We start from the raw sequence: 14797 nt of genomic DNA, 5'->3' as shown, positions 1-14797 counted from the left end.
CACTTTCCACACAGGTTTCCCAATTTATAGAAATCCACATGCCGTGAGAGTGTGCATACCGCTACACATCTCTCACACCATGCAGACTGTACGCAGTCTTCACCATGCAGACTGTACACAGTCTTCACCATGCAGACTGTACACAGTCTTCACCATGCAGACTGTACACAGTCTTCACCATGCAGACTGTACAGTCTTCACCATGCAGACTGTACGCAGTCTTCACCATGCAGACTGTACACATCTCTCACACCATACAGACTGTACACATCTCTCACACCATACAGACTGTACACATCTCTCACACCATACAGACTGTACACAGTCTTCACCATGCAGAATGTACACATCTCTCACACCATGCAGACTGTACACATCTCTCACACCATGCAGACTGTACACATCTCTCACACCATGCAGACTGTACACATCTCTCACACCATACAGACTGTACACAGTCTTCACCATGCAGACTGTACACATCTCTCACACCATACGCAGTCTTCTGATTCTGACTAGTGTGATGTGGCAAAAAAGGATAATGTAACTGTGAATTTGGGTGACATTTTATTTAGAGCTTTTTTGGGCTTACACAGATTCCTACACCTAAATATACACTTCTATGCATTTGGCCCCTGGTCTTAAGGTGTGTCCACACACACACACACACACACACACACACGCACGCACGCACGCACGCACACACACGCACGCACACACACACACACACACACACACACACACGATGAGCTGTGATAATGAGTTGATTACTGTGTGGGAGGAGGGATGAAACCTTTCCATGAGACTAATTAGGTTGTTTAATTTGTTTTTATTCATTGGTACAAACCCACAACATTGATGGTGTTTTATTGTCACTAGACAAAAATAGACTTGCATATAAAACAGGCCCTTATAACTTCAGAAACAACAACAAAAACAATGTGCAAAAAGATTATCATTGGAGAGTTAAAAAATGAGAGATGACCATTTAGGCACCCATCCCTGTTTTTTCTCCTCCCCACTCTGTTCTGTCCTCGTTCGATCATTCCACCTGCTCCATCAGTCTGCTCAGCTGCACGTGAACCTTCTGCAGCTCCGTTGCTATGGCAACCAGGGCCCTCTCCACTTTGGCCACGTCCAGCGGTGATGTCACTTCCTGCTCCTTCAGGCCGGACGACGGCAACGGCTTCACCCCCGAGCCGAGTCCTGCCCCTAAACCCGTGGGCCTCGCTGTTATTGGTCCCGCCCCGCCGTACCCTGCTCCCACTGGCCGGCCGCCTCCTAACACCTCTGCTCTGTGCGCGCTCCCTTCCTCCAGACGCTTCAGCCTGGCGTTCTGTTCATGACTGCCGCGCAGGAGCTGCTGGAAGGTGGCGTTGAATCTCATCTCCCTCTCCGCTCCCTCCTGCCTGAGCTCCTCTAGGCCCCGCTGCAGCCTGAGGGTCGCCTGCTCTGTCTGCCCACGGCACGCTGACTCCAGGCTGGGCAGACACTGCTGGCAGGTCCCCCTGGCCAGCCTCTCCACCTGGGTCCTGACGGAAGCCAGTCCTCCACAGCATTGCTCCAGGGACTCCAGCAGCATGTTCTGCCTCATGTGGGAGTCCTCCAGAGCAATGAAAAGCTTGTCCCAGCGGGAGAAGTCTGCTGCCTGGCACGGGGTGGCTGGAGACCCGCCTGTGGACAAGTATAGGGATGAAATCATGTGCATAATATTTTTGCCTTTATTAGGTGGTTCAAAGTAGAGAGAGACAGGAAAGGACTGGCAGAGAGAAAGGCTCTGGGCTGAATTTGAACCCAGGCGTTTACATGGAACTGTAAGCCCACGGGATGCCCGAACACAAGCAAATCTAATCAATATGAACCACATTATGTTGATTATTATTAAATCAAACACACTAACGGTGTTAATATAACCAGACAACAAGTTCTTCACAACAAAGTCCTGGCATCTGAGGCGAGGAACGAAATCGAGAACAAAAGGGCAACAAACATGAAGAAACTCACCCTCCTGCTGGTCCTGAGGGATCTCATTCTCATAGCTGTCTGGGTAGTTCAGGTCATACTCCACCCCGTTCACGCACAAGGATGCACCCACGCAGCAGAGCGCACACAGCACACGCCAGACCCCCAACACACACATGATGGCACTGGCAAAGCGTGTTGGTCCTGTAAATGTGTTGGTCTAATTTGTACAAGTGTGTTTGAAAAAGTGACCCTGTGAATGAAATATTCCTGTTTTAAACCCTCTACTCTACATAGTCATAAAGTGCTCTTTCTCTCGCTTTCTTCCCCTCTTCTTCTTCTCCTATGAAGCACAGCTCCCCACACTGAGACACCCGTGGCTGCTGCCGACTTATAAACTCGGCACTTGGGAAGAAAGGGAGGGCAGAAGGCAGGGAAGGGTGGGACAGAGGTGGGGGTGAGTAATGCTTCAGTGGAGGTGGTACGTCCAAGCCAACCTGCCCGGGAGAGAGGGGCATTATGGGGGGGGGGGGGGGGCAAAGCAGGGGTACGGGGAGAGGTGGGGTGATGAACAGGAAGGGATGGCAGGATGGCAGGAAGCGTGAATGGCCCCGGTAGGAGGGAGAGAAAGAGAAGAGGGGTGAGAGAGGGAGGAAGGTAGGAGGGAGAGAAAGAGAAGAGGGGTGAGAGAGGGAGGAAGGGAAACCCGCTGAGCAGAATAAACTGTGAAAATGGAGGTCTGTGGTCCCTCATTTTTTTAATCTAACAAAATACATTGTTTTTTTGTTTTTGTTTTACAGAGTGACACAATGCACATAGGGATACACTCATACTCAAAATTTCCACTTTTCCTCTTACACACACACACACACACACACACACACACACACACACACACACACACACACACACACACACACACACACACACACACACACACACACACACACACACACACACACACAACATAAACATGAATGAATCATACAGTGGAGTCTTTCTGTGTAGGCTTAATCTGAGAGTTTTCCTTGCGGTCCATGTGAGGAAACATTGCAGTCAACAGTCTATAAGATACAGTAAATCCAAAACACATTCATCATAGTAATTACACCTCCAAAAGGTAACCCCCCCCCCCACCCCCCCATTTATCATAGGCTACAATTACTGTGTTTTATTATCTTCCATTGCCAACCTTTTTGTAATTTCAGATAATATACCATATTTCAGTTTCCATTCTTGCAAAGCGGGGCACATGTTGACTTCCAGTTCTTTCATAAGAGTTTTATAAGAACATGATGATCTATCCAAAGAGGTACTTATGTTCTGACTCGGTATCTTGTAAGAAGTATACCATTAATGTGAGGCTGCATGCCCTCGCAGGATATGTATTCATTTTTAAACCTCCACTGCCTTTACCTCTTGATGATGTTGCCAAGCAACACCATCCCACTTGGCTGGCTATGATTGTATTTTGTTGCCTAGCAACACTGTCGATTGAACATTCCACAAGCTCCAAGAATTGGGAGCTCTCTGCAATTACAAAAGAGACAGAACTCTTGAAAACAGAGGGCTCTGGTGAACAGGTGGTGTGGTTATGCAGCAGAAGCAGAACATGTGGAGGTCAAAGGAAAAGCCCTGACCTCCCTCCAGACCCAGCAGCTTCCCTGATGTCAGCACATCTGCCTGTCACTAGGTCTGATTTGCTCTGTGGCTGGCAGCCTAAAGGGTAGCCATGGGACTAATGGAGGTGGGTGGTCCAGGGACCGCCAGGGGTCCCTCAGGGGGTTCCAGGGGTCCCCATCAAAAAGGGTAATAATTTATTTTCACTACAATTCCAACCATATGTAACACAATCACAGAATATATTACTATTTTTGGACATGGGATTCATACACTTTCTGTAACATACAATAGACTACTTGCACAACTCCACTACTTCCTGAAATGAGTAGGGCATCTTGGTTTCCTGTCCTACACTATTGGATGAACTGATTAATGTCAGGTGTGCCTGATCACTGTTGTTGTGACTGCAGCAGTCAGGCACACCTGACATTAATCAGTTTATCCAATAGAGGGTATGCATGTGATGTCACAGAGACAGAAGTCACTGTGGGGTCACGCCCACTGAGTCACAGCAAGACTGAGCTTGAATGCAGTAATCAGCCTAGATAACTGACACCTGCTGCTCAGGTAGGAACTTGACACTCATTTTGACACTCATTCCTGATTGAGGGGGCATGTTCCCTACTCATTTCAGGAAGTAGTGGAGTTGTGCAAGTAGTCATTTCTGTAATAAAACATCTAAAAGTGTGACGACCCTCCCACCCTGTCTTGCAGGAGCCTGGTGTTGGGGTTGTTAGGCTGATTAGGTGCACCTGGGCCAGGTGAACTCATTGGGCTGAAGTAGACCTTCAGTCTCTCTCCCTCCTCACCAATGCACCTTTTCTAATGTAATTTAGTTTGTGTTGTCTAGTTATTTTCCCGTTTTAGTTAAGTTATTGTTTAAACTTTTACTTTGGTGTATGACTCCCCTCATATGTTACAACCTGGCTCAAGGAAGTGACAAATGAGGGGCGGCATACACCAAAGTAAAAGTTTAAACAATGTATTAAATAAAACTAAGGGAAAATAACTAGACAACACAAATTACATTAAACAAACGAACAGAACAAAAGGTGCATCGGTGACGAGGGAGAGAGACTGAAGGTCTTCTTCAGCCCAATGAGTTCACTGGGCCCAGGTGCACCTAATCAGCCTAACGACCCCAACACCAGACTGCTGCAAGACACGGCCAGATCAGCCTAACCCCAACACCAGACTGCTGCAAGACATGGCCAGGAGAGTGGGAGGGTCATCACAAAAGTTAAAAACTATCAGATGGGGGACCCTGGGACAAAATCTTATGGGGACCCTAGTCTAACTTGTGTCAGTTTAGGGGTCCTTGACCGGAACACGTTTTAGAACCACTGCTCTAAAGGGCAGCGATGGGACTAATGGAAGTGGGAAATCAGGAAAAGTGCAGGGACCTGCAGAGGAACAAGGGAGATGAAGAGTTAAAAGAGAGGGAGGTGTGTGTGTGTGTGTGTGTGTGTGTGTGTGTGTGTGTCACAGAGAGAGGCTGATGATAGGGTGAAGGGAAGGTGCAAAGGCTGGTGTAGCAAATTTGTGAATAGGCCGACCTAATTATTATCTTCTCTGCAGCAAATCAGATGCAGCTTCACTGGCGACATAGTGTCTGTAGTTTGCCTCTCTGGCCCAATTCTATCAGTCTTGGAGATAAGCCGCAAAGGCTTAGGAGTTCTGTAACTAAGCAACAATTGCAATTAGAAAGTAGGCGGGGTATATAAGATGTGGTGTGTGTGTGTGTGTGTGTGTGTGTGTGTGTGTGTGTGTGTGTGTGTGTGTGTGTGTGTAAGACAGGTGGTACTCTCGCTATCCCCTCGCCTGTGCCCGTCTCGTGGGCCGAGATGTTTCTGCCCTTTCTTCTCTCTGCACCATATAGGTCATCTGTCTATTCAGGGCATCATACATCTCCATAATAGAGGGAGTAGCTTTATCAGCAGCTGCCAGACGCTTTGTAGCAGCCCCACCTGCACGCTACACCTAGTATTAATCTGTCAGTCGCACAAAGACACTCCCGGCTCACAGTGAGGGGGAGGAGGACTGAGGAAAGATGGAGGGCGGATAGAGGTAAATTGCGAGGGGGAGCAATTGTTGGGCAAGTCACTCAGGAAGTGTTAAAAAAAATCGTTAAAATGACCTTATTACTTGGTTTCAAAAGTAATTAGTTACATTACTTGTTGCATTATTATATTGGATGTATGGATATACCTTACTGTCTTGTTTTTACTTCCATTGGTTTAATGTTGCATTATGTGAACTTATCAAATAAAGAAAATATTACACACACACCCCCACCCCGGCCTTCCGTAGAGTGACTACAGCCTGTTTAGCCAACTCCTTTTAGAATTGAATCCACTTTATTGGAACAATAATTAACCTTAAAGGAGGAGTCAACAATCAGCCAAACTGCATTATTTTTTATTTATTTGGCTACCTAAGACAAAAAACGAATCACATTCTGGCAACGCAGAAGCCTCACATAGCTAGACCTATCTCCGCACTTTGTTTTAGCACTATTCCAGCGCTGGAGTTACTTGGATTAGTAACTGTAATATAATTACTTTGTGGAAATTGTAATCCCTTACATTACTAGTTACCCGGGAAAGTAACAAAAAGCAGTAGTAAGTTACTCCCCAAAACCGACAGGGAGTGAGAGAGAGGGAGTCAGACAGACATAAAGAGATGCAGAGACACAGAAAGAGAGAGGGGAGAGAGAGATAGACAGACAGAGAGAGAGAGAGAGAGGGGTAGACGGACAGAAACAGAGGTTGAGAGAGAGAGACAGAGAGAGAAAATCTAATTTGTGGAAAACTGAAATATTATTCATATAAGCTAATATTAGTGCTGTTTTGGCAGAGTTTTATGCAGAAGAGAGAGAGCACTAGAGGGAGAAGAGGGAGGGATGGAGAGAGAAAATGGGGAATGAAAGGAGAAGGGGTGAATGGGTGTTGCCAACTGAACTAACGCTGGAGACAAACAGCAGATTTAAAACAGCAACAGGAACAGGATGAACAAACCACATAGTCACAGCAACACACTCAGCCAGCGCGGGGCCACTTTATGGGGATTGTGTGGTTTTCTTGGGTGTATGCCTCTTTTGTCTGTAATATGTAGTGGAGAAAACCATGGAGATATAATTGCAATCCACTACCACACAGTATAACCATTGTAACGATTGCATTGATTGTAAATATACTACAGTACATCCTTATTGGAACATATTAGCTTATGATTATGGAATATCATAAGCATTTGCAGTGAGGCACTTTGGTACTGTAATAGAAAAATAGCTGAAATGCCTCAGCTATTTTTCTATTACAGTACCAGATATGTTGCAGCTAATAAACAGATATTACTTACTAGAGGAAAAGCACTGAGCCAAATATAATTAGGAACATCTCTGTACAGTTGATCTGCCTGCTTCCATAATTCACTCATCTCAACCAGACCTGCAAAACATCCTTCCTGGAGGAGCACCACCCAAACACCAGCCACAGAGAGCTACTATCTCTGGGACTTTGCTGATACACAAACATATTGCGCGTGCAGGAAACGATAAAGATAGGAAAATGTGTCTGGGATCTGCTGCGACTGTGTTCTGTGAACAGCAGAGGAAGAGCGGCCAGCAGCCAGAGACAGATTGAGGAGATGCTATTCCTGTTTGGCTGCGCTAACTGGAAAAGCTTCTTTTGAGTGAGGAATACACCTTTAGGCACTGTCTTCCTGTGAAGTCCCTGATACACATTAGAGTTGATATAGTGCTGTGATACAAGAGTTGATTGTGTTATTGAACCGTGGGCCCGCTGCCTGTAGATCAAGGTCAGATCAATAGCACACAAGCTGTTCTCATACAGATCCAATCTGTTTGAACAGCCACAGACTGAAAACAAGTGGAGTACAAGAAATAGAGTCAGCACACACTCAGCATACACGTGTGTGTGTGTGTGTGTGTGTGTGTGTAGGGGGGGGGGGGGGGAGTGAGTGTTGTGGGGGAAGTGTCATGCGATACCACCAGTTATGTGATTATGTGATTAATACAACGATCAGTGACCTGAGACCAGCAGAACCACAAGGCTCGCATTGTGTCAGAGTGGGTTCTGTTTAATGAGACATGAAACATTATTAAACTTGGCCTGCAATAAATTATCAAGGCCTCAACTTTGAAATCAATGTGTGTGTGTGTGTGTGTGTGTGTGTGTTTGGATCTGGAATATCACTGTTTGCATATTTATTTCCACATTCAAATGAATCGTCCTGAACTCCAAACTCACACTGGCATCAGCTCAATGTACAACATATAACTGAATGTACACAGTTTAATATTGGCAGCAGGCAGCATGTTAGCTATCCAAACACACACACACACACACACACACACACACACACACACACACACACACACACACACACACACACACACACACACACACACACACACATCTTTACATATTGGGACAAAACGCATGGAGGTGATGGGTGATTACATCAGTAACTCAGGGGTACGTTTATGCATGTGTGTGTTTCCATCCAGGGACCCCAGAGTGGTCCCACACCACAGTACAGCAGGACTGCCCTGACGCAGAAAATTAACAACATCTGGGTATGGAAACATTTACCCATTTCACATCATGGGGCTTTGGGGGGGCGAAACGTCACGTGAGTATGTGATTTGAGTGTGAGAGAAAGAAAAAGAGGGACAGCTGGGGGACAGTGGGCGATATCCGCCTTTAATTGCTATTGGTCACTTTTTGGTGTATGTATGCAGTTTTTTGTTATACTGTATTTGTTATATTTTACATTAATTTTAATTGGCCTGTTAAACTTGAAGTTCTCATTAACATCTCTACATTGGCAATATGTACAGTGTAACTTCATGCCAAAAAACATTTTTGAACTTGAGACACAGGAGAAGAGAGAGGGTGAGTATTGTGAGCATGTATGTATGAGTATGTGTGTGTGTGTAGTGTGTGTGTGTGTGTGTGTGTGTGTGTGTGTTTGAACATGTATCGGTAAGGCCTGCTGCCTTACAGAGTATGTATGTGAGGAGGGAGATGTGTTTTGTACCAAGCTAAAGCATAAAGAGCCTGTTCAGCTTGGGGTGCTGTCACCTCCCTGAACTCCCAACACACAAAACTGAAATGTTTCATATGGAAAATGACCTCAGCAAGAGAGACGGGTGGGTGGGGGGGTCACACACAAACATCTCTGTTAGGGTGTCACTGGCTTAGGGCCGAGCCTGGAGTTGAGCCTCTCTCTTTAGCCCCATTGGGCCCAATGGACATCGAGGATAGTCGGTGGCGACCATTTACTATAAATGTAAATTCCTTTTGTGTGTAATCAATCATTCACCAAAGGACAGAACATGGTCCCTGATTGCATTGCTGCTGACTGTCCAAGTAGTAGTGTGAACAGCAGCGAGGTGTTAGCATTGACTGTATGTCAATAGTCTAACTGTGTGGTGGTGCTATCATCACCACCACGCCCCTTTACTGTGTCGTTCTTGTATGCTGCTGCTGACCTTTATGCGTAGAATACCTTTGCAAGACGACACTAGATTGTGAAACACAGATTGGATCACATAGACACTTACAAGTTAGTAATAGTTTTAGTAGGGATTCTAGGCACATATTTATAAATGAAAATCAGACCTGGTAATTGCGACATTTCCGGTATCACTTGAATGCCCCTTTGTGCCGCTATGATTGTATCTTCTGTGGTTGTAGTAATGCGAGAGCTAGTGTCTTTGCAAGATTGAGGGCTGCTGCTACAGAACGCAGCCACCTGTATTTAGCTTTTCGTTATGAGACCCCCTAATCTAGTTCAGTGATACACTTCAAATTGATTGAGGAGAAAAGAAATGTCTTGGACTATTTTCAATAATGAAGACTACTTAACAGCCAACGCCCAGTTCTCGTCATATCACAGTGCACGCCCCCTTTCTTTGAGGTTGTATAACCCATTCATTGTTAGGCTCGCCCCCTTTCTCTGATGGTGTCTCCTCACCCATTCACAGTTTACCACACATGTGGCAATAACCAATCAGCCCAAGGTATTCCTCTCCAGCTTGTCCCAATCACCTAATCAGCATAGTATATCAGGGTCCATGTTTTACTCTGTTTGCATGTGCTGTGTATGTGCCATATGTCATTCTCAGTTGCTGATCATCATCGCTGAAGCAGTTGTTTTCGCCCCACCTCCTCCCCTGACCACCACCATCGTCATGATTCCTGATTGAAGAATTCCCTATGGGGGATTTCCTATCCTATTCTTCACTGACGACGCCCTCTCATCATCTCAGGAGAGCGTCATCATATCATGGAGTCATACGCCAACATGTTGTATCATTAAAGCTTGTTATACTCTCTACTAGTCTCTCATTATTGAAATAGCTCCTGTTGATTAAGACACCCACAACCCTCTTCGGCCGGAGGACAAGACCGCTTTTAGGAGATGAGCTGGAACAGCAGCCACACATTGATGAAAAGGAGGACAGTCATGACCAAAAACACAGCGACTCTCTTAGTGTCTGAACTCATGATCGGTCAGGAACAAATAAATAAATAAAAATAAAAAGTAAAACTCGTCTTCACATAAAGCAACTCCCCATCACTCACTTTCACCCAGGCTCCCTTCTCCTCTTACGGCTTCTGGTGCTTGTGTGACAAAGGTGAGCCGAGAGAGACACAGAGAGAGAGAGAGACAGAGACAGAGAGAGAGAGAGGGGGGGGGGGGGGGTTAAAACAGCCATCTGACAGGCTAGCTCCTACTGTAAACCATAAGCAGGGTTAAGAAATGAGATGGCACACTTGTTACAGACATGTTAATGACATAAAAGTCAAATTTGCAAAAGGGAAAAAGAAAACTTTATTACAAAGGAATTTACAGAGATCCTCCATTTCCAGAAAATAGGAAACTATAAATCAATTAATTACCTCATTCTCTCTCTCTCTCTCTCTCACACGTGGTACACTTGGACCAAACACATTTATGTACACACTCAGTTACAGATACATAAACAGGCACATACTCGCACATGAATGCATGTATGCACACACACACAAACATACACACACTTGGCAAGTTGGCACAAAGCTTGACTAGTTCTCCCATTTAACTAAATCTACAATGGCATAAATATTTGGTCTCACAGACTGACAGAAAACATCAGTCAGGCCTGAGGGGGAGTAGACATTACATGTACTGCCACTAGAGGGGAGTGATATTCAATATTATTTTCATACATGAAAAACAATATGGATGGAGGCTAATGCTAGTGGCAGTAGTGGCAGTATAGCATGTTTAGAAAAACAACCACTTTTACCACAGCTTCACATCATAGCTATGGGATAAAATAGTTATATTACCTTACCACATAATGACAATAAGTAGCTTCTACTGCACCTGTACCACGGGACACGTGGTACTATCACTATCTACTAAATCACATTACTGCAGTGCAATGACTCTGTGTTCAGATCTATGACACCAATGACTCTGTGTTCAGATCTATGACACCAATGACTAATCGACACCACAGCCTCTATATACAGTCTAACTGGCTCCATTCTGAGTGAATCTCAGCTGGTGTGTCTTGTCTCTCCTGAACCTCAGGCTGACGATGGGTCCTTGCCATCTTCTCCAATGATGGCTGGCAGCTCACCATCTGTTTCAGTGGTTGTTGGGGGCTCAGCAGCTGGTTCATTGGTTGTTGGGGGCTCAATATCCATGCCATTGGTTGTCAGCATCCCATTAGCTGTGTTATTAGCTGTCTGGGGCTTGCTATCAATTCCATTGAGTCGTGATGGTGGGGCAGCTGCTCCATTAGCTGTTGGCTGACTGCCTGTTCCACTGGTTGATGAGTGTTGGTTCACTGTGTCACTGGATGTTTGAGACTGGCTAGCTGTTTCACTGGATGTCAGTGGCTGGCTAGCTGTTTCACTGGATGTCAGTGGCTGACTAGCTGTTTGACTGGATGTCAGGGGCTGGCTAGCTGTTTGACTGGATGTCAGAAACTGGCTAGCTGTTTGACTGGATGTCAGGGGCTGGCTAGCTGTTTGACTGGATGTCAGAAACTGGCTAGCTGTTTCACTGGATGGAAGGGGCTGGCTAACTGTTTGACTGGATGTTATGGGCTGGCTAGCTGTTTCATTGGATGTCAGGGACTGGCTAACTGTTTGACTGGATGTCAGGGGCTGGCTAGCTGTTTAACTGGATGCCAGGGGCTGGCTAGCTGTTTAACTGGATGTCAGGGGCTGGCTAGCTGTTTCACTGGATGGAAGGGGCTGGCTAGCTGTTTCACTGGATGCCAGGGGCTGGCTAACTGTTTCACTGGATGTCAGGGGCTGGCTAGCTGTTTCACTGGATGGAAGGGGCTGGCTAACTGTTTCACTGGATGTCAGGGGCTGGCTAGCTGTTTCACTGGATGTTATGGGCTGGCTAGGTGTTTCACTGGATGTCAGGGGCTGGCTAGCTGTTTCACTGGATGTCAGGGGCTGGCTAACTGTTTCACTGGATGTCAGGGGCTGGCTAGCTGTTTAACTGGATGTCAGGGGCTGGCTAGCTGTTTCACTGGATGTCAGGGGCTGGCTAGTTGTTTCACTGGATGTCAGGGGCTGGCTAACTGTTTCACTGGATGTCAGGGGCTGGCTAGCTGTTTCACTGGATGTCAGGGGCTGGCTAGCTGTTTCACTGGATGTCAGGGGCTGGCTAGCTGTTTCACTGGATGTCAGGGGCTGGCTAGCTGTTTCACTGGATGTCAGGGGCTGGCTAACTGTTTCACTGGATGTCAGGGGCTGGCTAGCTGTTTCACTGGATGGAAGGGGCTGGCTAGCTGTTTCACTGGATGGAAGGGGCTGGCTAACTGTTTCACTGGATGTCAGGGGCTGGCTAGCTGTTTCACTGGATGTTATGGGCTGGCTAGGTGTTTCACTGGATGGAAGGGGCTGGCTAGCTGTTTCACTGGATGTTATGGACTGGCTAGGTGTTTCACTGGATGTCAGGGGCTGGCTAGCTGTTTCACTGGATGTCAGGGGCTGGCTAGCTGTTTCACTGGATGTCAGGGGCTGGCTAGCTGTTTCACTGGATGGAAGCGCCTGGCTATCTGTTTGACTGGATGTCATAGAGTGAGTAACTGTTTCACTGGATGCCGGAGGCTCAACAGCCCTTGCGTTGGTTGTCAGGCGCGGGCTGGCTACTGGCAGATGATCTGTTTGTTGAATGGCTGAAGAGTGATTGAATGAAAATGATGTGAAGATCTGATCAGCTGCTTGCTTGGCTGCAGGCAGCCATGTGCCTGATGAATGTTCTGTGGCAGGCGATTGGATGATTTGTCCATCAGTGGCTGAGGACCACCTGGGTGATTGGCTGTCAGCTGAAGAGGTATTGTTGTTATTATTGGTATTTGCCTGGTCAGGCAGTTGGGTGGTTACGGAGGACTCTGTGGCATTTTCAGTTCCAGACAGTGGCTTTGCTGTGAGTGGAGCCTGGTTAAAGCCTGGAAGTTGGTGGATTTCTACTGGATTTGGAGTCACAAATGTTAAGCCTACGGGCTCTTTGGCTACAACATGGTTGCTAGTCGATGACTGATAAGTTGCATTGCTACCTGCTGACTGCCAGTTATTGGAGCAGAGGACTGCAGGAATGCTGCAAGGCAAAAACAAAATCATAACCAAGTTGTTAATGTGAATGACAGAATTTGCTAGAAATTGCTGTAAAAATATCCTCAATGGGGACTTTGTGGAACTAAAATGGGATTTGCAGTTCTTGCATCTTATTCCTGTTACTGGGTTTTACTCGAAAATATATTCCTGGGATACATTTGTGCATCTTGTTGCCAGCAGGGATGTATTGCCAACTGGGTTATACTGTAGTTGCAAATAAAAAATAATGGCTTGGATCCCATATTATATACTTCTTAATTTGGTCTTGGCCATGTCAATTTCCAAGTAACCCTTGTGTGGAAAAACAGTTTAAAATGTTTTTCTTTCCTAAGTGAAGAAACTAATAAATGATGTAGTCCTAACTTTGAGTGCACACTTGCAGCTTGCCAGATTAGTATCCCCCAGGGGCCCCTGGACACTGAAGCTCCTAGGGAACCCCCCCCCCCCCCCCCCACCCCACACACACACACACACACCACCTACAAACCCCGCCCACCCCACAACCCCATGCCAGTCACACACCATGCCACCCACCACAGCCATTAAACCACACCGTAATTATTTTGAGGTCCCAGTCAAGCTGCCATGTCAAATCCACCAGACCATAATCACACACCTATTGGCCAAAGGTGGAATAACCAGTCCAGCTGAGCAGCTATGCCTATACAGTTCAAAAGACCAAGCACTTCCATTTCACTCACAAATAACAAGACAATTAAGGAAACTAAATTAACTAAAACTAAATTAAATCAAATCAAATCGGTTGTGCTGTGTGAAAACCTTAAAACGTTCCAATTCAGATCCACGCCTGGGGCGTATTAAATCAAATTAAAACGCATGTACAGTAGTCTTTCAAAAATGGCTAGGGAGCAATAAGAAAATGTAATGCATGTTTTCAGTTGTAAGGTGGACATACATACCTGGCCAGCTGTTTACGGAGCTCCTGTGCATGTTGGTGGCACTGTGCGTAGTAACAGGACTGAGTCTCCACAAAGTCCATCAGGCTCCGCATGTGATTGGTCTGACACAAACAAAACAGATGGCACCATATGAAGTTTGGGTCCTCAATAAAATATGCAGCATTCAGGGAAGGGGGGGGGGGGTGAATGCCTACTACTGTAACAAAATGTTTGAGACCAGAACATTTAAGCAAATTATGGTACGTTTTAAAGAGCAGTAGGTAACTTAAATGATCTTTTTTCCAACATGGATAAGACATTTTAGAATAGAATTTTTTGTGTGTCCATAATTTATACACACACCCTTACCGAGCTCATATGGCAGAATCTTATGTTATAATCTGTGTGCTTATACGTACATGAATGGTGCCGATTCCTTCCAGAAGTCGTCTTGAAATTTCTGACTGTCGATCAAACAGACTCTGACAGATCCTCAGCTCCAGCTCTGCCTGCAGACACACACATACACACTTCAGTTTCTCAGAAAATGTCAACTTTTCTCTGATTGGATCAAAATTGGCGCCGACCTCAAACTATCCAATCAGAGAAAAGTTTACATTTTCTTGGAAAGGGAAGGTCCAATCGCGATGCTTA

At 45.9% G+C, this 14797-nt stretch overlaps 2 protein-coding genes across 2 annotated transcripts in view; both read right to left on the bottom strand.

The window, feature by feature from the left end:
• Positions 1 to 869: 869 nt before the first annotated feature.
• Positions 870 to 2221, bottom strand: LOC310773666 (pentraxin-related protein PTX3-like). The gene is made up of 2 exons (XM_083633591.1): positions 2005 to 2221; positions 870 to 1674 (listed from the first exon to the last, which is right to left on the bottom strand). Exons 1-2 carry the CDS (start codon positions 2138 to 2140, stop codon positions 1043 to 1045), a joined length of 768 nt encoding a protein of 255 aa, XP_083489717.1. The 5' UTR covers positions 2141 to 2221; the 3' UTR covers positions 870 to 1042.
• An 8319-nt stretch (positions 2222 to 10540) lies between these two features.
• The window catches only part of LOC310773153 (endophilin-B1-like), a gene marked incomplete at both ends in the record, with an annotated part of 8445 nt that continues 4188 nt past the window's right edge, over positions 10541 to 14797 (bottom strand). Inside the window, 4 exons of the mRNA XM_083633064.1 lie at positions 10541 to 10554; positions 13187 to 13227; positions 14165 to 14265; positions 14563 to 14652. Coding sequence (XP_083489190.1) covers positions 10541 to 10554; positions 13187 to 13227; positions 14165 to 14265; positions 14563 to 14652 — 246 coding nt within the window. The remainder of the gene's footprint in view (positions 10555 to 13186; positions 13228 to 14164; positions 14266 to 14562; positions 14653 to 14797) is intronic.

The sequence above is a fragment of the Poromitra crassiceps genome (assembly GCF_964638095.1).
Source record: "Poromitra crassiceps genome assembly, chromosome: 3".
NCBI lineage: Eukaryota > Metazoa > Chordata > Actinopteri > Beryciformes > Melamphaidae > Poromitra > Poromitra crassiceps.
Note: the sequence above shows the minus strand (reverse complement) of the source record. Positions and strands in the feature narration are given on the sequence as shown.